Genomic DNA, 22581 nt, shown 5'->3' with positions numbered 1-22581 from the left:
AAAATTTACCACTCACAGCTTATTTGAGTGAGCCTAGTTCATGATGTAGAATTATATGATGGACCCCTGACCTCTATGTCAGCGAAACTGCCGATGGTTAAATTGTGACCAGACCTCTCTTAACAATGCTTATGTTTAATTCCATAAGTTTTCATCAAATTTCATATTTTTGGTGGGATTACCTTCAGAAAGATTCTTTACCATTTCTGATTTTTTTTTTAAATATGGACACTGTAAGCGCTTCTAATCAAAGGTCTGGACAGTGAAACGGTTCCTTTAGTGACTGGAATGCCTACAGCATTAATTTTGAACTGTTTCTAAACTGGAATTTTTTAATTTTGTGTAAAACTGGGCAAAATTATTGACTTATGTACACTTTATAGGGTAGTTTTGATAGTTGAATGGGCAATTTCTTATGCTTAATTGATAGAAAGGAATGTATACTAGCAAAATAGCTAAGAATCTGGTTAAAGTGTGCAATGAAATTAACTGGCACAAAATAAGATTCGAATTGGGTGAAATCGCTTAAGTGTAAATTGCATCCAGACCACCAACTTTACGCCTGCGTAATTTCATAAAGTTTCCATCGAATTTCATGTTTTTTGGTGTCATTACCTTCAAAAAGAGATTCTCTAACATTTCAGAAGAAAAAAAATTATCTAAAATTCCCCCATATTGTCAGCACTTTTAATATCAAGGCTTCTGACAGAGACGGGGTTGAGCAAATGATAGCTCCCATCACAACTAGCAACATTAAAACAAAATATAATTCCAATATTCAAGAAAGAAGACAGACAGAAGACCCTAAATTAACAGCTAGTATAAATCTATAGGGGGTAGGGGTCGTCCTCGAAAGGGTTGGAGAGAGGGGGTAAAGGAGGTTTTGTGGGCAAGGGGCCTGGACTTCCAGCAAGCGTGCATGAGCGTCTTAGATAGGAGTGAATGGAGACGAATGGTACTTGGGACCTGACGATCTGTTGGAGTGTGAGCAGGGTAATATTTAGTGAAGGGATTCAGGGAAACCGGTTACTTTCATATAGTCGGACTTGAGTCCTGGAAATGAGAAGTACAATGCCTGCACTATAAAGGAGGGGTTTGGGATACTGGCAGTGTGGAGGGATATGTTGTGTATCTTTATATGTGTATGCTTCTAAACTGTTGTATTCTGAGCACCTCTGCAAAAACAGTGATAATGTGTGAGTGTGGTGAAAGTGTTGAATGATGATGAAAGTATTTTCTTTTTGGAGATTTTCTTTCTTTTTTGAGTCACCCTGCCTCAGTGGGAGACGGCCGACTTGTTGAAAAAAAAAAAATCCCTTACATTCATATTATTCTTTACATTATTTTGCAGGATAAAGAATTGACTGGCAAAATACATAAGAGAATACAGAGTACCATCATGGCTTCAGGAATGGGACCCTTCAAGGAATACAATGTCTTGATACTGATCAACTGCTCTTGATCAAAGGAATTAGGACAACCCTTCCCTTTCTCTTCCCCATGAATATAATAATTCAGTTATGAGAATGCTCTCACACAACAAGGAGACATCTACAACAGGTTGCTAGGAGTGAGGAAAAAAAGAAAGGTATGGGAGAACTGGTATGGTATACTTGGTATTTCTTTATGAATTGTTTGACCAAGGTACAACTGCCAAGGTCAGCATTTCTTTCAGGGCTAGTATGGGGTGCCATCCATTGTGGAGATTCTTTACTTTTTCCTTTGGTTTGCTGTTTGGCAATTGTTTTTCTTTATTCATAGGGGTTTAATTTCCTTTCTATGCATTTTTCATTCTTCAGTGGATGTGTCTTTTGAATTCACTTTGCCTACATCTCACAGTCAATTCCATAAGCATTGTACAGATCTTGTGAATTTATCTGGTGTTGAAATATTTTTTAAATCTGTCTGTTGATGGAACCAAGTAGTGTTCTATACTTCACTTGTTTAGTTCTGAATAATACCTTGGCTTTCAGCTTTGTTTATTTAACCTCTTGGTTTACTGTCTGTTCTCACAGTCCTCAGGTCACTGCCTGGACAGGAATAGGTACCTAAGAAACTGTGTACTCAAAGAAGTGTTTGTTTGACTGAGAAAACACCTCCTGTTCCCTGGCAACCTACAGTACAGCACTTTTCCAGAAAGCAGCTACCCAATACTTGACATGGCAAAGGCTTCATCATGGCTCTTGCCATCTTCATCAGGAATCATAGTACTGAAGTCAGTTTTTCATGGATGGATCATCCACCAGAGATTCCAGGTGATTTTACAGCTGCATGTGTTTCAGTGATGTCTTGGCAAAAAGTTCTTGAATGGATAGCTTTCAGATTGTAAAGAAATTGTATTTATATTCATATTAGTGCTTCCTTCCTTTGGTCACCCTATTTTGGTGTGAGATGGCCATTGAAATCAAACAAAAAACTTTGGCAGTTAAGAGCAGAAGAAAAGGAGATGTTAGACTGGAAGATGCTGGTACTTGAAAGATCGAGAGAATATTTTGACGAGCTCTTGAATGTTGATGATAAATGGGAGGCAGTCATTTCATGCACTGAGCAAGCAGGAATAACACTGCACAAGTAAGGAGGAGTCCAAGGTGGATGTGGACAAAGTGCTTGAGGCAGGTAAAGCTGTAGATACAGTAGGGGAAATAAAGCAGCTTGAACATATGGAATTAAGACATATGTTAAAGTGGGTAGAAACATATATGTAGTGTTGGCCAAAGTGGTTGGTGTATTTGTTAAATATATAATGAAAAGAAAGGTACCTAAGGATTGATAAAAAGCATAAAAATTTCCATTGTATAAGGAAAAAAGGGGACAATAAAAGAATGCAAGTAAGAATTATAGGGAAATAAGCATGGTGAGTATACCAGGCAAAGTGCATAGTAGAATTATTAATGAAAAGGCTAAGATAAGACAGAAAAGAGGACTGCAGAGGAGCAGGGAGGATTTAGGATGGGTAGGGGATGTGTTCACCAAGTGTTCACACTGAAGCATATAAATAAGCAGTACTTTAATAAGTGTAAAGAACTGCTTGTTGCATTTTTGAATTTAGAAATGACATGTAACATGTGAGGGAGGTATTAGGTAGATGGCGAGAATATTTTGAGGAACTTTTAAATGTTGAGGAAGAAAGGGAGGCGGTAATTTCATGCACTGGCCAGGGAGGTATACCATCTTTTAGGAGTGAAGAAGAGCAGAATGTAAATGTGGTGGAGGTACGTGAGGCATTACGTAGAATGAAAGGGGGTAAAGCAGCTGGAACTGATGGGATCATGACAGAAATGTTAAAAGCAGGGGGGGATATAGTGTTGGAGTGGTTGGTACTTCTGTTTAATAAATGTATGAAAGAGGGGAAGGTACCTAGGGATTGGTGGAGAGCATGTATAGTCCCTTTATATAAAGGGAAAGGGGACAAAAGAGATTGTAAAAATTATAGAGGAATAAGTTTACTGAGTATACCAGGAAAAGTATACGGTAGGGTTATAATTGAAAGAATTAGAGGTAAGACAGAATGTAGAATTGCGGATGAGCAAGGAGGCTTCAGAGTGGGTAGGGGATGTGTAGATCAAGTGTTTACATTAAAGCATATATGTGAACAGTATTTAGATAAAGGTAGGGAAGTTTTTATTGCATTTATGGATTTAGAAAAGGCATATGATAGAGTGGATAGAGGATCAATGTGGCAGATGTTGCAAGTACGTGTATATGGAATAGGTGGTAAGTTACTAAATGCTGTAAAGAGCTTTTATGAGGATAGTGAGGCTCAGGTTAGGGTGTGTAGAAGAGAGGGAGATTACTTCCCGGTAAAAGTAGGTCTTAGACAGGGATGTGTAATGTCACCATGGTTGTTTAGTATATTTATAGATGGGGTTGTAAAAGAAGTAAATGCTAGGGTGTTCGGGAGAGGGGTGGGATTAAATTATGGGGAATCAAATTCAAAATGGGAATTGACACAGTTACTTTTCGCTGATGATACTGTGCTTATGGGAGATTCAAAAGAAAAATTGCAAAGGTTAGTGGATGAGTTTGAGAATGTGTGTAAAGGTAGAAAGTTGAAAGTGAACATAGAAAAGAGTAAGGTGATGAGGGTATCAAATGATTTAGATAAAGAAAAATTGGATATCAAATTGGGGAGGAGGAGTATGGAAGAAGTGAATGTTTTCAGATACTTGGGAGTTGACGTGTCAGCGGATGGATTTATGAAGGATGAGGTTAATCATAGAATTGATGAGGGAAAAAAGGTGAGTGGTGCGTTGAGGTATATGTGGAGTTAAAAAATGTTATCTATGGAGGCAAAGAAGGGAATGTATGAAAGTATAGTAGTACCAACACTCTTATATGGGTGTGAAGCTTGGGTGGTAAATGCAGCAGCGAGGAGACGGTTGGAGGCAGTGGAGATGTCCTGTTTAAGGGCAATGTGTTGTGTAAATATTATGCAGAAAATTCGGAGTGATGAAATTAGGAGAAGGTGTGGAGTTAATAAAAGCATTAGTCAGAGGGCAGAAGAGGGGTTGTTGAGGTGGTTTGGTCATTTAGAGAGAATGGATCAAAGTAGAATGACATGGAAAGCATATAAATCTATAGGGGAAGGAAAGAGGGGTAGGGGTCGTCCTCGAAAGGGTTGGAAAGAGGGGGTAAAGGAGGTTTTGTGGGCGAGGGGCTTGGACTTCCAGCAAGCGTGCATGAGCGTGTTAGATAGGAGTGAATGGAGACGAATGATACTTGGGACCTGACGATCTGTTGGAGTGTGAGCAGGGTAATATTTAGTGAAGGGATTCAGGGAAACCGGTTATTTTCATATAGTCAGACTTGAGTCCTGGAAATGGGAAGTACAATGCCTGCACTTTAAAGGAGGGGTTTGGGATATTGGCAGTTTGGAGGGATATGTTGTGTATCTTTATACGTATATGCTTCTAAACTGTTGTACTCTGAGCACCTCTGCAAAAGCAGTGATAATGTGTGAGTGTGGTGAAAGTGTTGAATGATGAAAGTATTTTCTTTCTTTTTTGGGTCACCCTGCCTTGGTGGGAGACGACCGACTTGTTGAAAAAAAAAAAATGTAACATGTGGCAGATATTGCAAATGAATGGAACAGGTGTTAAGTTATGAAAAGCAATAAAATTTTTATGAAGATATTGAGGCTGGCTCAGTATGTAAGTAGGGGATATATTTCACAGAAGTGGGATTTAAATAGAGAAAGTGACACTACCATGGTTGCTTAACATATTTATATATGGAGTTATAGAAGAAATGAATAGTAGGATGCTGCAAGATGTGTAGGGTTAAAAGCTGTTGAATCTAACAAAATGGGAATTATCACTGCTGTTCTCTGTTGATGACAATACTGACACCAACTTGTAAAGGATGGTGAACAAAATCTGAAGGGTATATAGTAGAAAATTAAACTGAACGTAGAAAAGAGTAAAGTGATGAGGGTCAAAAAAAAGAAGTCTAGGCAATGTTAGATTGCACAACAGACTGAAGAGAGGGAGTATGGAGGAAGTGAATGTATTTAGAGATTTATGAGTGGACATACCTGCAGATGGATCTATGAAAGATGAGGTGAACCATAAAAGTGATGATGGGGGAAAAAAGGTGGTGTGCTGAGGCATCTGTGGAAAGAAAGAAGTTTATCTATGGAGGTCAAAAATAGGGAATGTACCAGAGTATAGTGGTACCAACACTTTTTATGAATGAGGCATGGATTTTGAACAGTGCAATGAAAAGGAGGCAGGAGAAAGTGAAGATGTCATGTTTGAGAGCAAGGTGTGGTGTACTATGCAAAGGATTCAGAACACAGAAATTAAAAAAGACTGTTGGGTCACCAAGAGCATAATTCAGAGAGCTGAGGAGGGGTTGTTAAGATGGTCTGGGCAAGTAAAGAGGATAGAGAGGAACAGGATAATGAAGATTATGTATAAGCCTGGGGGAAGAAGGAAGGAGGGGTAGGGGGATTATCCCTGGATGCCTTCAAGAGGGAAATGGACAGATACCTAGTCATTACCTAACCAGCCAGGCTGTGACTCATACATTGCACATGTGGCCAACAGTAACAGTCTGGTTGATCAGGCCCTGATCCCCCACGAGGCCTGGTCAAGTACTGGGTTAGACTCGAATCCTGGAAGTTGGAAGGGCACTGCCTGCACTCTGAAGGAGGAGTGGGGGTAGCTGCAGTTGGAGGGTAATCGGAATTGTGATGTAAGCACACTTCTGGCAAGACAGTGAGAGAATGAATGATGATGATGAATGAGTTTTCCTTTTGGGTCACCCTACCTTAATGGGAGACAGCCATGGAAATAAAAAAAAAAATTTTTTACCTCAATGGCCATCTCCTGCCAAGGCAGAGAAGCACAGTAAGTTAACACATTCACCATCATTCATTCAATACATACATACATCTTTTCTTTCTTTCAACACACCGGCTGTATCCCACCGAGGCAGGGTGGCCCAAAAGGAAAAACGAAAGTCTCTCCTTTTACATTTAGTAATATATACAGGAGAAGGGGTTACTAGCCCCTTGCTTCCGGCATTTTAGTCGCCTCTTACAACACACATGGTTTACGGAGGAAGAATTCTGTTCCACTTCCCCATGGAGATAAGGGGAAATGAACAAGAACTAGAAAAAAAATAGAAGAAAACCCAGAGGGGTATGTATATATATATATGCTTGTACATGTACGTGTAGTGTGACCTAAGTGTAAGTAGAAGTAGTAAGATGTACCTGAAATCTTGCATGTTTATGAGACAGAAAAAAGGACACCAGCAATCCTACCATCATGTAACGTACATACATACATCTTTTCTTTCAACACACCGGCCGTATCCCACCGAGGTGGGGTGGCCCAAAAGGAAAAACAAAAGTTTCTCCTTTTACAATTAGTAATATATACAGGAGAAGAGGTTACTAGCCCCTTGCTCCCGGCATTTTAGTCGCCTCTTACAACACGCATGGCTTACGGAGGAAGAATTCTGTTCCACTTCCCCATGGAGAACATACATACATACATACATAAAAAATATAGTGGAATGTATAGGAAAAACTTTGGAAAAGTAGAATTCACTAAGTCTGCCCACAAATGATCTAAAATAATAGGACATGATGTGTTAGATCAAACACACAAATTTGGCCCTTATTTTTAATATACCTATAAAAATAATAATAATAATAAATGTGACATGTAATTAAACTGTACCTCCAACAAAGTCAAAGATACCTCAGAAAATACATACTCAATATAAAAGTAGTAAAAAAGTGGGATATGCTAAATAATTAAAGTATAAGTTGACATCACACAGGAATTCAAATATAATAGAACAGAATTCAATAGAATCATTTGAAATTTACAGGTGAGGCAAATAACAAGAGCTTATCGCCTACACACTCAAACACTGGCATACGATTTAAGTTTACAACTTTATTTTAAACTAAGGCTGACTTGTATAAAATGGTAAACACTAAACCATCTCTTCAAAAATCACTCTGTCCTATTTTGCTACTCCAATTTCCAATACTCAAATACTGCTTTCATGCATAACTGTTTAAATATTGCTCTAATCTAGTTAACCCTTTCATGGTCCAGAGACCAAATCTCAGAGCGACAGCCAGGGTCCACGAATTTAAAAAAAAAAAAAAAAAACTTACAGAATTAAAGATGTTTTTCTATAGGTAACAGAGGCGTGACGTTGACCCTCAATGACTGGGTGGCGATAACATCCGCGACTTCTGTCAAGTCACATCTTTGTATTTTACAGTTTTATTCCTTTTTTCTTTTCTTTTCTAATATAGTTTTCTTTTTCCAGTAACATTTGTGGCCTGTAAGACCAATATAATGCATAATGTATATATGTACACCCATTGTATTCACCACAATAATTGCACTAATATTTTCATTATTATTTTGTCTACAATAATTGTTTACAACAAAAAACATACAAAAATGTTGTATATTAGTAATGTTCTATTATATATTTACATATGTACAGTCACTGGACATGTTCCTAGAACTGCTGCAGTCTGTGAAAGCCTTTGAAACAAGGTGTCATGCACAATGGTGTCTTACTCATCTGTGAACCAGTATGATTTTATATTATGCTTATAGACACGAGGCATAAGCATAATTGATGCAAATAACAAATACATTTCAGCCACAGTCATCTCCTTCCACTAGTGGATGACAATGCGCTTTGTCCTGGAACTGATGAGTCAGCGGCTTGAGTCTCAGACTCACTCCCAGTCTGGGTTGGTGATGCATGCTGCATGCTCATAGCACCACCACCGCCTACTGACACATGTGGTCTATCCATCCCAATTGTAGCAACATCATCGTCACTTTTACTGCCTATTCCAGGTGTAGGGCAACGAGATGTACTCAGTCCCTGTGGAATTGCATATGGTATAGGGTACCATATGGTAAAGATACAGGGACCCCAATGGAAATAAGTCACTCTGACTTTTTAGGATTATCCTAGGACCTTTACACATATGCTATGTATAATAATCTTTGTAACTGTATTTGTGTATACCTGAATAAACTCGAGCACATGTGGCGTCCTAAGTTTATTCAGGTACAGTATACACAAATACAGTTACACAGATTATCATATACAGTGGTCCCTCGCCAATCATAGGGGTCTTTTCGTATAAACATGGACTCGCTTTTCATAGGTTGACTCGCGAATAGTAGTTCGTCCGGGATGCATACGCACGGTGTGAGCCGGGGCGGCCTCCCTACCCAGCCAGTCGGGCAATGTTTACCAGTGAGTGAAGGTCCCCTCAAGTGCTCCTACGAAATATTTCATAATATTCCACTCATTTTAGTGCTTGCAAGTACTAAATAAGCTACCATGGCTCCAAAGAAAGCTCCTGTGGTAAAGAAGGTGAGAAGTATGTACAGTGACAAAGTCTTGGGCCATTTTAGGGAAGTGTTAAAGAGACGCCAGAAACAGCTCTCTCCACAGTTACTTTGCAAGACAGGACTAGAGTGACTCTCAAGGTGGTCCTAGTGGCATTAAGAAACAGAGAAGAGAAGCAACCCCAGAGAGAGAAGCAATTGGTACCTGAGGTGTTGTTGGAAGGGGATTCCCCTTCCAAACTGTAAACAATCCAATCTCTCTCCTCCTCCAGTCTCCCATACACTAAGAAGAATCTCCAGTAAAGGTAAGTGTTATGCTGTTAATGTTTCATTCATCATGTCCCATTGTATTGTTTATGTACTACATGTATATTTCATGTAAAAAAAATTTTTTTTTTAATACTTCTGGGTGTCAGGAACGGATTAATTGTATTTACATTATTTCTTATGGGGAAAATTGATTCGCAAATCGTAAATTTCGTTTATAGTAGCTCCTCCAGGAACGGATTAATTACGAAAAACGAGGGACCATTGTATAGCATGATAGCAGCATGTGTGTGCAGAACCTAGGATAACCCAAAAAAGTTAAAGTTACTTATTTCCATTAGGGTCCTTGTACCATGTACCATATGGTATAATATACCATATAGTACACTGTACCTTATGGTATACTGTACCATATGATACCATTGTACCATATGGTACCATTGTACCATATGGTACAATGTACCATATGGTTCAAAACCATAGAATTCCTGTTCAGATCCATTTCCATCAGTGTTCTAACTATAACTTGGGAAGAGGAGAGTCAAAATTCACCAGGGAGTGAGAGCTTCCTTTCCACCAGACATGATGAACAAAGTGTACTGAGATGGCATTCCTACAATGCAATGCGGGTGACTTGATTTTTTGTTTACTGCGCACACTGACCACACAGACCCATTCTCTTAGATGTAGGCCTACCAGCCATCTTGCTCTAAATTTGAAGCCGCCAGAATTTTGGTGTAGATCTACAGCTTCAAAGCCATAGATCTACAGGACGGACCCTGAAAGGGTTAATATTAGCATTCCTAAGAGTGGGTAGTTATACGAACCTACACAGGTTAAGCACTTGTTTTTAATATAATAAGAAATCGTTAATATAAAGAAAACAGATTTGGGCATGTGACACCCTGTAACCAAATTTTCAACAAAATCCTATAGTATTTGGTTTTCAATACATGTCTTATACTGTACCTTTGATATAGATTTGAAGACTTCTGAGAGTTTTCCTATCATTACATCCCAGCCCAAGTTTTTCTGCACTAATTTTATTTCTTGGGTGATTTGTATCCAAGAATGACAGAACATGAATGCATTTGACAATCTCTAGAAAATAATAATTTTACTCTGAACCCAGCTCACAAGAGGAAAATAACTCCATTTCTTAATGTATAATTTTAACTCCATTTCAATTTTTCATATGGTCAACCCACAGAAAACAACTTTAGTCACAAGAAAAATTGTATGGCTCTTCCATTTGTGTTTTGGCTAAACAAATTTAAATAATTTTCTAATTTGATTAATACTAACATTCATAAGAAATAATTACTAGAAAGGACAGATTTTGGTAAGGGAAACAAAAAATAATGAACCAAGATATGAAAAGATTAATTATATGGACATCATTGGGGGTTGACTTATATGAAGGGTATAGGTCTAAATCAAATATTTTAGCTAAAAAAAAAAAGTTGAGACCAACTTACACATTAGTTTTTATGGCAGTAATTATACTGATTAACAATACAAGCAGTTACATGAATATTTTATCACTTTCATTCAGACCTAAGTGAAAGTGAAGTGTTGGTTCAAAAGGAGATTGGGTGCAATGTGAAAGAGTAAAAACTAGTATTTTAATATACTGTATCTCACCATCAGGTAAATATTTGTACCATAGCTCCACTGTGTTCCCTTCATTCTTTCTTTTCCTCTTCAGCTTCTCCATCTGCACTAGAATCTTCAGCTGCAGTATCCTCCTTTTTCTTTTCGTCAGCCTCCTCTTTCTTCTCTTCTTCTTCATCAGCTTCTGTTTCTTGCTTCTTCTCTTCGCTCTTCTTAGGAGGTCGGCCTCTGCGCCCACCTAAATCATGTTAAAAATAAATACTGGAATGAGCCTGTTTATTTCTTTGTCAATTTGTTAAATTTTCATGTCTAGTCTTTAATTTTCTAATCATTGTGATACTGCATTAAACTTAAAGTTTGTGTGTTATGAAGCATTATAAACAAACATCAAAAGAATTTTATAACATCAAATACTATACCATCACTAATCCGGCATCATCGGGACCTGTAGGGTGCCGGATTAGTGATTTTGCCGGATTACAGAGTGGTTAGGTTAGAATACACTTAACACAACAGCGATATTTAGGCATCAGCAATTTCACCCAATTTAGGCCCTATTTTTGGCCCATTCCATTGTTCCAGTCTACTAAACTCATAGCTATTTTACTAGTATTCCTTCTATTCTGTCAACTGGGTACAAGAAACTGCCCATTTACCTATTTTAACTACCCAATAAAGTGATCAGGAATTGATAATTTGGCCAATTTCACACAAATTTCAAGAGATGCCAATTACAAAATAGGGTCCAGAAAAAAACAATGTAGACATTCCTGGCACTAAAATAACATTTTCTCTGTTCATTAGTTATGTCTCCAGGCCCCTCTTACATTACACTTGCTTTCCATATTGAATTTTTATTCACACAAAAAAATAGAAGATTTACTGTTATGCAGACTACTGCATTATTGTAATAATTGTATAAATAATGTCAACCCATTCGTGGCGGCGTATTAGACCAGCCAGTTGAGCACGTATTGGAGTGGTCATTTGTTTACTCTTGAACATTGGCAAAAATCGAACGTTTCCGCTACTATGAGCTCAATTTTAAGGCACTTTCCGGCTTGAAACCAATCAAAACCACATCTATTTCTGTAATATATCTTCAATTCTATCAAATGAGACCAAAAACATGAGAATACATCTATATAAACTATACGAAAATACACCACAGAAGTCACTGTTTTACACCAAAAGCACGGCTATCATTCCATTTTTTTCTTATTATGCACTGTGTGCTGCAGGATTTTTTTATATAGTGTATACTTACCACATTGACCTATTCTCTCACATGTAGGCCCAAATTTACCAGTCACAGCTTATCTGAGTGAGCTGAGCTCACGGTGACCGGCAGTAGCTTCAAAGCCATCTTATCGTTTATGGACACTGTATGGTGTATGTGCTTTGCACAATGAGAAGCATTCCTTATATTCGTTGGAACCATGGCTAGGGCTAAAAGTGAGCAGGTTATAACAATCAATGGAGAAAATGAAACTGGAATGACTTGTACAGCAAGTGGCACCACCAAACAGTAGCAATTGGTTGGTGAGGCAACCCCAGAAATTTGATATTATGCTAGCCAAAATTATTGCTGGATTATTGATGGAACCGGATTACCGATTGCCGGATATACAATATCACAAATAAACAAGACAATCTTACAGTACACATTCTCAAAATTACAAGTGAGGTTTTTGTATACATACTATCTTAAGTGAAACAACTTAAATTTGCATTAGAAACAGTTTATAACAATTACTACATAGTATGAGTTCTTTTGCAATTGAAACTTGCAAGCGGTTACAAAAGGTAATTGTATAGTAGAGTACTTTTGTATAAAAATAATATTCATGCAGGAACTCTAAGCCTAGCTCCTGTAGAACCTTAGTAAATAACTATGGTGTACAGCAGAGCCCCACTTATATGGCAGATTAGGTTCCAGGTTACTGCCGGAAAGCGGACACTGCCAGAAAGCAAGAACGCCATTTTTTTCCACTTGTAAATGCCAGATAAGTTTACACTAACATATATTAAGTTAGCTATAGAACTAGGCATTAAAAACAATAAAAAGTAAAATACACATACAGCACACTCATTACTTACCTTAAAATATTTGTAGTCCTAATGTAAGGTTAGAGGTAAGTAGTACAGTATTTATTTGTAGGAAGTCAGGTGTGGGAGGTATGGTAGCCAGCTAGGCCAGGCCACCTACCCCTCCCCCTCACGTAATATACTACAACATTTAAAGTACACTTAGGTCATACTACACATACATGTACACATTTATTTATACACACTCATCTGAGTTTTCTTTGATTTTATCTTAATAGTTCTTGGTCTTATTAATTTTCCTTTTATATCCATGGGGAAGTGGAATAAGAATCTTTCCTCCGTAAGCCATGCGTGTTGTAAAAGTCAACTAAAATGCCGGGAACAATGGGCTAGTAACCCCTTTTCCTGTAAAGATTACTAAAAAGAATAAGAAGAAGAAAATTGTCAAAGTGGGAAGTCTGAATGTGCGTGGATGTTGTGCAGATGATAAGAAAGAGATGATTGTGGATGTTATGAATGAGAAGAAGCTGGATGTCCTGGCTTTAAGTGAAACAAAGCTGAAGGGGGTAGGAGAGTTTCAGTGGAGAGGAATAAAGTGAGTTTTATTGTGTATTAATATGAAATTTTGGAAAATTTCTGGACATAATGGAGAGATGTGGTGTTCACAGAAAATGTAAACAAACCAGGTGGGGTGTGGTGACCATATTAGAAAGTCAGGTGGGGGGAGCTGTAGAGCGAGTTTTGGCCATAATTTGAAATGTCCATATTAGCAGAACGTCATAATGCAAAACATCGTAAAATGGGGCCCTACTGTAATTCTATCTTAACACAGAAAACTGTTTTTAATGACATTAAATTTTTTACTAATTCTATCTTAACACAGAAAACTGTTTTAATGACATAAAATTTTGTACAAGTTAATGTATTCAAAACACAACACATCTGTATGGCTGATTAATTCTAAGTACAAAAATCATGGGTTCCATTTTACAGTTTTTGATCTGGTGTCCTGGTGGCAAGGGCCTGGGTTCGATTCCCAGCCAGGGTAGAAACATTGAGCGTGTTTCTTTACACCTGTTGTTAATGTTCCCCATCAGTAAAATGGTACCTGGGTGTTGGTCGACTGGTGTGGGTCGCATCCAGGGACACTGACCTAATTTGCCTGAAATGCTCAGCATAACAAGGGGTTCTCTCTATAGTAGTATGTCACTGATGTCAACTAGGACTGTATACCATGTACATTTATTATTTTATTTTATTAACACACTGGCCGATTCCCACCAAGGCAGGGTGGCCCGAAAAAGAAAAATTTTCACCATCATTCACTCCATCACTGTCTTGCCAGAAGGGTGCTTTACACTACAGTTTTTAAACTGCAACATTAACACCCCTCCTTCAGTGCAGGCACTGTACTCCCCATCTCCAGGACTCAAGCCCGGCCTGCCGGTTTCCCTGAATCCCTTCATAAATGTTACTTTGCTCACACTCCAACAGCACGTCAAGTATTAAAAACCATTTGTCTCCATTCACTCCTATCAAACACGCTCACGCATGCCCACTGGATGTCCAAGCCCCTGGCACACAAAACCTCCTTTACCCCCTCCCTCCAACCTTTCCTAGGCCAACCCCTACCCTGCCTTCCTTCCACTCCAAACTGATACACTCTTGAAGTCATCCTGTTTCGCTCCATTTTCTCTACATGTCTGAACCACCTCAACAACCCTTCCTCAGCCCTCTGGACAACAGTTTTGGTAATCCCGCACCTCTTCCTAACTTCCAAACTACGAATTCTCTGCATTATATTCACACCACACATTGCCCTCAGACATGACACCTCCACTCCCTCCAGCCATCTCCTCGCTGCAACATTCATCACCCATGCTTCACACCCATATAAGAGCGCTGGTAAAACTATACTCTCATACATTCCCCTCTTTGCCTCCAAGGACAAAGTTCTTTGTCTCCACAGACTCCTAAGTGCACCGCTCACCCTTTTCCCCTCATCAATTCTATGATTCACCTCATCTTTCATAGACCCATCCGCTGACACGTCCACTCCCAAATATCTGAATACATTCACCTCCTCCATACTCTCTCCCTCCAATCTGATATCCAATCTTTCATCACCTAATCTTTTTCTTATCCTCATAACCTTAATCTTTCCTGTATTCACTTTTAATTCTCTTCTTTTGCATACCCTACCAAATTCATCCACCAACCTCTGCAACTTCTCTTCAGAATCTCCCAAGAGCACAGTGTCATCAGCAAAGAGCAACTGTGACAACTCCCACTTTATATGTGATTCTTTATCTTTTAACTCCACGCCTCTTGCCAAGACCCTCGCATTTACTTCTCTTACAACCCCATCTATAAATACAGTGGACCCCCGGTTAACGATATTTTTTCACTCCAGAAGTATGTTCAGGTGCCAGTACTGACCGAATTTGTTCCCATAAGAAATATTGTGAAGTAGATTAGTCCATTTCAGACCCCCAAACATACACGTACAAACGCACTTACATAAATACACTTACATAATTGGTCGCATTCGGAGGTAATCGTTATGCGGGGGTCCACTGTATATTAAACAACCACGGTGACATCACACATCCTTGTCTAAGGCCTACTTTTACTGGGAAATAATCTCCCTCTTTCCTACATACTCTAACTTGAGCCTCACTATCCTCGTAAAAACTCATCACTACTTTCAGTAACCTACCTCCTATACCATACACCTGCAACATCTGCCACATTGCCCCCCTATCCACACTGTCATACGCCTTTTCCAAATCCATAAATGCCACAAAAACCTCTTTAGCCTTATCTAAATACTGTTCACTTATATGTTTCACTGTAAACACCTGGTCCACACACCCCCTACCTTTCCTAAAGCCTCCTTGTTCATCTGCTATCCTATTCTCCGTCTTACTCTTAATTCTTTCAATAATAACTCTACCATATGCTTTACCAGGTATACTCAACAGACATATCCCCCTATAATTTTTGCACTCTCTTTTGTCCCCTTTGCCTTTATACAAAGGAACTATGCATGCTCTCTGCCAATCCCTAGGTACCTTACCCTCTTCTATACATTTATTAAATAATTGCATCAACCGCTCCAAAACTATATCCCCACCTGCTTTTAATATTTCTATCTTTATCCCATCAATCCCGGCTGCCTTACCCCCTTTCATTTTACCTACTGCCTCACGAACTTCCCCCACACTCACAACCGGCTCTTCCTCACTCCTACAAGATGTTATTCCTCCTTGCCCTATACACAAAATCACAGCTTCCCTATCTTCATCAACATTTAACAATTTCTCAAAATATTCCCTCCATCTTCCCAATACCTCTAACTCTCCATTTAATAACTCTCCTCTCCTATTTTTAACTGACAAATCCATTTGTTCTCTAGGCTTCCTTAACTTGTTAATCTCACTCCAAAACTTTTTCTTATTTTCAACAAAATTTGTTGATAACATCTCACCCACTCTCTCATTTGCTCTCTTTTTACATTGCTTCACCACTCTCTTAACCTCTCTCTTTTTCTCCATATACTCTTCCCTCCTTGCATCACTTCTACTTTGTAAAAACTTCTCATATGCTAACTTTTTCTCCCTTACTACTCTCTTTACACCATCATTCCACCAATCGCTCCTCTTCCCTCCCGCACCCACTTTCCTGTAACCACAAACTTCTGCTGAACACTCTAACACTACATTTTTAAACCTACCCCATACCTCTTCGACCCCATTGCCTATGCTCTCATTAGCCCATCTATCCTCCAATAGCTGTTTATATCTTACCCTAACTGCCTCCTCTTTTAGTTTATAAACCTTCACCTCTCTCTTCCCTGATGCTTTTATTCTCCTTGTATCCCATCTACCTTTGACTCTCAGTGTAGCTACAACTAAAAAGTGATCTGATACATGTACATGTAGTAAACAATCATCATTAGTAGTATTATATTATTAAGAGCATACTTACTTCCTGGTGTGGCTGTTGCCTTCCTTTCTTTCTTAGTTGGAGGTGTGTACACATCCCCCCTAATAGCTGCCCTGGTTCTCCGCCGGCCAGGTGTTTCCTTGTCCTCAAAACCCATTTCTTTCAGTAATGCTTCACCCTCAGAAGTAGCCCGAGATACTGTGCTGGTGCGACTCTTTCTCTGTAACAAAATTACAGTCACTGAAGACTTCAATTCTGATGTAATTTAGTAAGACTTGGGGAATCATCATCTACTCAGTAACTGATGGATAATTTGCTTATGCTGTGAAAAATAATATATGTATCTAAGAATATACATCTGGTAGATAGTACAAAGCACCTGATCTGGACAATTTGGAGAAGAGCATCAAAAGATGCATAAGTGAGTTGAATTTTATTATATTCATGGGAAAACATAATCCCAAAAGCTCCATTGGAATAGGAGATAAGTGAGTGAAGAGCTTTAAACCGGAAGGTTGGATGAAGTTTACAAAACGCCTATATTATTAAGGAATATGGGAATACTGGATATATGGAAAGGATTAAAGATGTGCGCAAGAATAAATACTGTGCTATAAAAATAATAGGGTGATCACTGAGTGTAGACACACAGCATGAATTTTATATACCATAGCAAAAACATTAAATAAATACTGTGAACCATTATTACATTTCAGCGAATAATAAGATATAAAATTCAAAAAGTAATTTTGTAATTTATTAAGATTTGCACAAACTCTCAGAGCTTGTCCATTCTGAATCTGATCTATTCCATGAATAAGACAGTAGAATAACCCTCATGTGGCCTGAAGCAATGGCAACCATCTGGTGAGCCAGGCTCCCATACCATCTTCCCAAGATGGCCTTAATTAAAGCAAGAAGAGGTTTGTACCTGTCAAAAGCAGCTGGTCACACCCAGCTAGCTGGGGATGGCCTTCTACCATTGAAGGTGACAGAAATGTGGAATGAGTCAAATGAAAGTGGTGAAGGCAAGAGTAGGTAGTATAAGATCCAGAAGTCCAGACCCAATAATGCTAACTGAAATAGCTGAAGAGATGAAGTCCAGAGCCAAAAATCAACAAATCAGCAAGTACAGTGAGTGATCATTCAGATCTGAAAACTGCCAAAAAAACCTGGGGCATCAAGAATATCTCAGATGACCTCAAAAAGGTGTCATGTTACATGAGAACAGTAAGTACAAGAAAATCATTCTGTAATTTTGAAGGATTTCCTTAGTGAGACTGATGTCAGTCACTTTGGTTAACTTGAGATTGTCTTACCTTCAAAAGAGTAACAGTGAGGTTCTTCTTTATTTACCACTGATTGTGGATGTTGGTGACCTCGATCATTATTATATTATTGGGCAAGCACTAAACCTGTAGGGGTCATACAGCACCTGGGGAATGGGAAATAATCAGGTTTAATCCAAGGAAGCGGAGGGTAGCTCCAATTCTGTGGATCAAGAGACTCTCACTGACATCAACCCCCCCCCCCTCCCCATCATTGAAGGGAGGCAACTTTGATCACCCACCTGTAGATATACTAAAGCTATTTTTATGAAAAGATTATGGTCTATAGTTTCCCTTTCTTAGAGCACTCTTACCGTTGTCTACATTATTTCTACTCAATGGAGGTTCACTCCGACTAGCTCCGTTAGCATGGCCATCCTTGTCTGGCAACACAGCCTCAGTCCAAGAGAGCTCCGTACCTGTGGTTGGTTCTATGAGATTTTTCTACCCCTCACATGTTGCCTATGGTCAGGCTTCCTTGATTACACTGGTCTGCATGACTTTTTTTATTGATTCTATGGTATCTTGTTCGGTACCCCTCACACACTGCCTATGGTCAGGCTTCCTTGATTACATTGGTCTGCATGACTTTTTTTATTGATTCTATGGTATCTTTTTCGGTATATATATAAAAAAATATATGGAAAATAGTGATTCACTGTGTTTTTTATTCATCTCTATCACATCTAGTTGTCAAGTTCTATGGAAACGTTACTTTTCTCTTTTCATATAACATAAGTAAATGAGAAAATGGTATATTACCAATTAAAATGCTTACCTTATATTGACTTAAATGTTAAATCTAATATATTTTTCCTTATTTTCAGATTATTAATATGTCTCAAGGCTGCATAAATTCACGAAACATATTTTGCTGTCTGGGGGCAATTCACCCCTTCAGATTCCCGGAGCAACATTACTCCTTTACCAAAGCGCAGCTACTTTGCTTATTTTGGCTGCAAACTTGGAGACCAGGATAAACCATTTGCACCACACAAAGCTTGCAAGAGTTACATCAGTAAGCTCCAAATGCCCTTTAGAGTACCAATGGTATGGCAGGAGCAGATGAACCATCATGATGACTGCTACTTTTGTATGGCTAAAGTAGCTGGATTCAACAAGAAGACTAAAGATCACATAATATACCCAAATATTCCTTCAGCATTAAAGCCTGTTCCACACTCTGAAGATATTCCTGTACCTGTGCCACCTAAGACATGGCAAATTTCATCAGAGTCTGATACCAGTGATTCTAAGGAGATGGAAGTAGACTATGAACTACCAACAAATGATGATCCCAAACCCTTCAACGAAGCTGAGCTCAATGACTTGGTGAGAGACCTTAACCTTCCAAACAAAAGTGCACAGTTACTTGGCCCTAGACTGAAGGAACACAGGCTTCTAGCTCCTGGAACAACATTCGCTTGGTACTGTCATCATGAAGCGAAATTCACTCAGTTCTCTGACAAAGAGGAATCTTTAGTTTTCTGTTCAAATATTTCTGGCCTTATTGAACACATGGGGATGTCATACAAAGCAGGTGAATGGAGATTCTTCACTGATTATTCTAAAAGAAGTTTAAAGGCTGTACTTCTCTACAATGGCAACACAGCTGCATCTGTGGCAAATGGCCAGTGTCCAAATGTCAGAAACTTATGCAAATATGAAAACACTAATATCTGCAATCAAGTACCAGAATCACAATTTTCTCATTTGTGGTGATTTAAAAGTTATTGCTCTCCTACTAGGTCTTCAAAGTGAATACACCAAGTAGTATCCTTGTTTTCTGTCTTTGGGATAGTAGGGCAGACAGCCAGCACTATGAGCAAAAAGACTGGCCACCAAGAACCAGCTTTTTATGCGGAAATCACAATGTGAAACTGCATCACTAGTTGACCCCAAGAAAATTCTGCTGCCACCACTCCACATCAAATTAGGGCTTATGAAAATTTGGTGAAGGCCTTGAACAAGAATGGAACTGCTTTCAAGTACCTGGAGTCAAAGTTTCCTCATATAAGTGAAGGCAAGCTAAAGACAGGAATCTTTGTTGGCCCTCAGATTCGGGAATTGATGAAGGACGAGCGTTTTGATGAAGCATTAGCAGGTGTCGCAGTGAATGCCTGGTTTTCATTCAAGCAGATTGTCCACAACTTTCTGAGAAACAGGCACTCCCCCAATATGAAAAAATGATCCAAGACCTGATTTCAAGTTTCCAACAACTACGGTCTAGAATAAGTGTGAAGATGCACTTTTTGCACTCACATCTTGGCTATTTTCCCAACAATTGTGGGGACTACAGTGAGGAACAAGGAAAGCAGTTCCATCAAGATATTAGAACCATGGAAACTCGATACCAGGGCAAATGGAATGGCAGCATGATGGCGGAGTACTGCTGGTCATTGAAACGTAATGATCTCAATGCACAGCACAAGCTAAAATCAAAGTGGTCCTCCTTCAATTCAATATGTAGGCTAACCATTAGGAGCATACTTTTTTAATAAAATCATTTGATTTGATTCATGTTGATTTGGAAAACATATGTTCTTAAAACTAACTGAATGTGCTTTTCCATGATTACTTGCCTAATTTTAATAAATTAACAATTTATTAAAAATTCACATTATCATTAATTTGTATTTTATTCAAAATCCTTACGTGACAGAACAAAATGGTTTAGATATTTACAATCAGCAGCCCAAAAATATGTAAGATCGCAACCATGAATAAAAATAAAAATTAAAAACATTCCAAATGCAGACCAGTGTTATCTAGTCAAGCACACTGTTGCTGTTAACAGAGGCTATCCCATGCATCTATTATAGCCTAGCAATATTTCTAATACTGATGTAGTGTATTCTTATAGTACCCATAGCACCCTGTATCTCACCAGATTCACTGTACACTTGTACAGTGAATCTGGTGAGATATATTAACCCTTTGACTGTTTACGCCGAATAAATACGTCTTACGCACCACTGTTTCTGACGTATTTATACGCATAAATTCTAGCAGCTTCAAATCAAGCAGGAAAGGCCTGGTAGGCCTACATGAGAGAGAATGGGTCTCAGTGGTAGGTGTGCACCCTGTGAAAAAATCTGGGACTCAGCGGTGCACTGTGGGAACGCCATCTTGGTAGCCCATTTTCACCATGCCTCGCAGTAAGAAGTACCTCACTCCTCGGCGGATTGGAGGTCTTTTGTTCCCAAGTGATAGCTCTAACAGCGATGAAAATGTCAGTGACAGTGAATTCCAGGGTTTTGAAGTGAGTGTGACCGAAAAAAGTGCCCAGGATAATGTAATTAGTGATGAAAACCCAGATGACCCACAACCTTCCACCTCTGGTGCTGGGCCGGCTTGTTCACGTTCACCTGTACCAGGATGAAAGAGGAAACTATTTGGTCGTGTACAACACCCAGATGTTAGCAGTGAATGTGATAGTGATTTCAAGGTCATTGAAAGCAGTTCTAGTTGTGACAGTGAGGGTGAATATTCCCCAGTGAAGCGGCAGTATGTACGACATAGCATGCGGTCTGGTAGTGTTTCATATTCTGTTCCAAGGGGAAGGAGAAACTCTGGGAGCACATCCCGTGGCCCTACACCATGACCTGATAGTGAAGATGACGATATTGTTACGATGGGTATGAATGATGTGAGTGAGGGAGCAGGCAGTGGTGGTGATAGTGATGGTGGCACGACCCATGTGGCACCAGCTGCGGGCCACGCTACTACCCACGCTGCTGACTCTGCACAACAACAACCAGCCTCACCCGACCCCACACTCCCACAACCACAACCTGCACAACCACAACCACGTTACAATATCCAGAACCCACCAGCAGACCGCATCTGGGATTGGCAGGAAGGTGACGAGTTTGTTCCCAGTCCCCATGACTTTGATGAAACACAAAGTGGAATAAAGCCATCATGTCCACTTGGGAACAATGCTAGTGAACTGGAATGCTTTGAGTTATTCTTCGATGAACCCCTGATGGACATCATTGTCAGGGAAACCAACACATACTATGAATACACCATGGCAAATACAATTCTCTCGCCAAGATCACGGCTACACCAGTGGAAGGAGACAACTCTGGCAGAGATGTACCTGATTTTTGCCACAATAATGCTTATGCCACAAGTGTATAAGCACACTGTCACCACATACTGGGCAACAGAACGCCTGATTTCAACTCCAGGTTTTAGTGACATTATAGGTGTCAATCGTTTCCTGATACTGTTACGTATGTTACACTTTTCAGACAAAAACAGGCCTGACAGAACCGACAGGTTATATAAGATCAGAAATGTGTTTATGTACATGAAACGAAAGTGCTGCATGTATTTTTATCCCTTCAGGAAGCTTGTTATTGACGAGTCCTTGATTTTATTCAAAGGAAGACTCTCATTCAAGCAATATATACCAAGCAAGAGGAAATGCTTTGGTATAAAGTTATTCGTACTGTGTAACTGCAGAAGTGGTCTAGTTTTGGATATCATTGTGTACACTGGCAGTAATACTTTGAGAG

At 39.2% G+C, this 22581-nt stretch overlaps 1 protein-coding gene across 1 annotated transcript in view; it reads right to left on the bottom strand.

Moving 5' to 3' along the window:
• The window catches only part of LOC138854392 (uncharacterized protein DDB_G0286299-like), a 111121-nt gene that overhangs the window by 9165 nt on the left and 79375 nt on the right, over positions 1 to 22581 (bottom strand). The window contains exons 2-3 of the mRNA XM_070097331.1: positions 16770 to 16947; positions 10761 to 10968 (exon numbers count right to left, since the gene is read on the bottom strand). Coding sequence (XP_069953432.1) covers positions 10802 to 10968; positions 16770 to 16947 — 345 coding nt within the window. The 3' untranslated portion in view covers positions 10761 to 10801. The remainder of the gene's footprint in view (positions 1 to 10760; positions 10969 to 16769; positions 16948 to 22581) is intronic.

This window comes from Cherax quadricarinatus, chromosome 57 (genome assembly GCF_038502225.1).
Source record: "Cherax quadricarinatus isolate ZL_2023a chromosome 57, ASM3850222v1, whole genome shotgun sequence".
Taxonomy (NCBI): domain Eukaryota; kingdom Metazoa; phylum Arthropoda; class Malacostraca; order Decapoda; family Parastacidae; genus Cherax; species Cherax quadricarinatus.
Note: the sequence above shows the minus strand (reverse complement) of the source record. Positions and strands in the feature narration are given on the sequence as shown.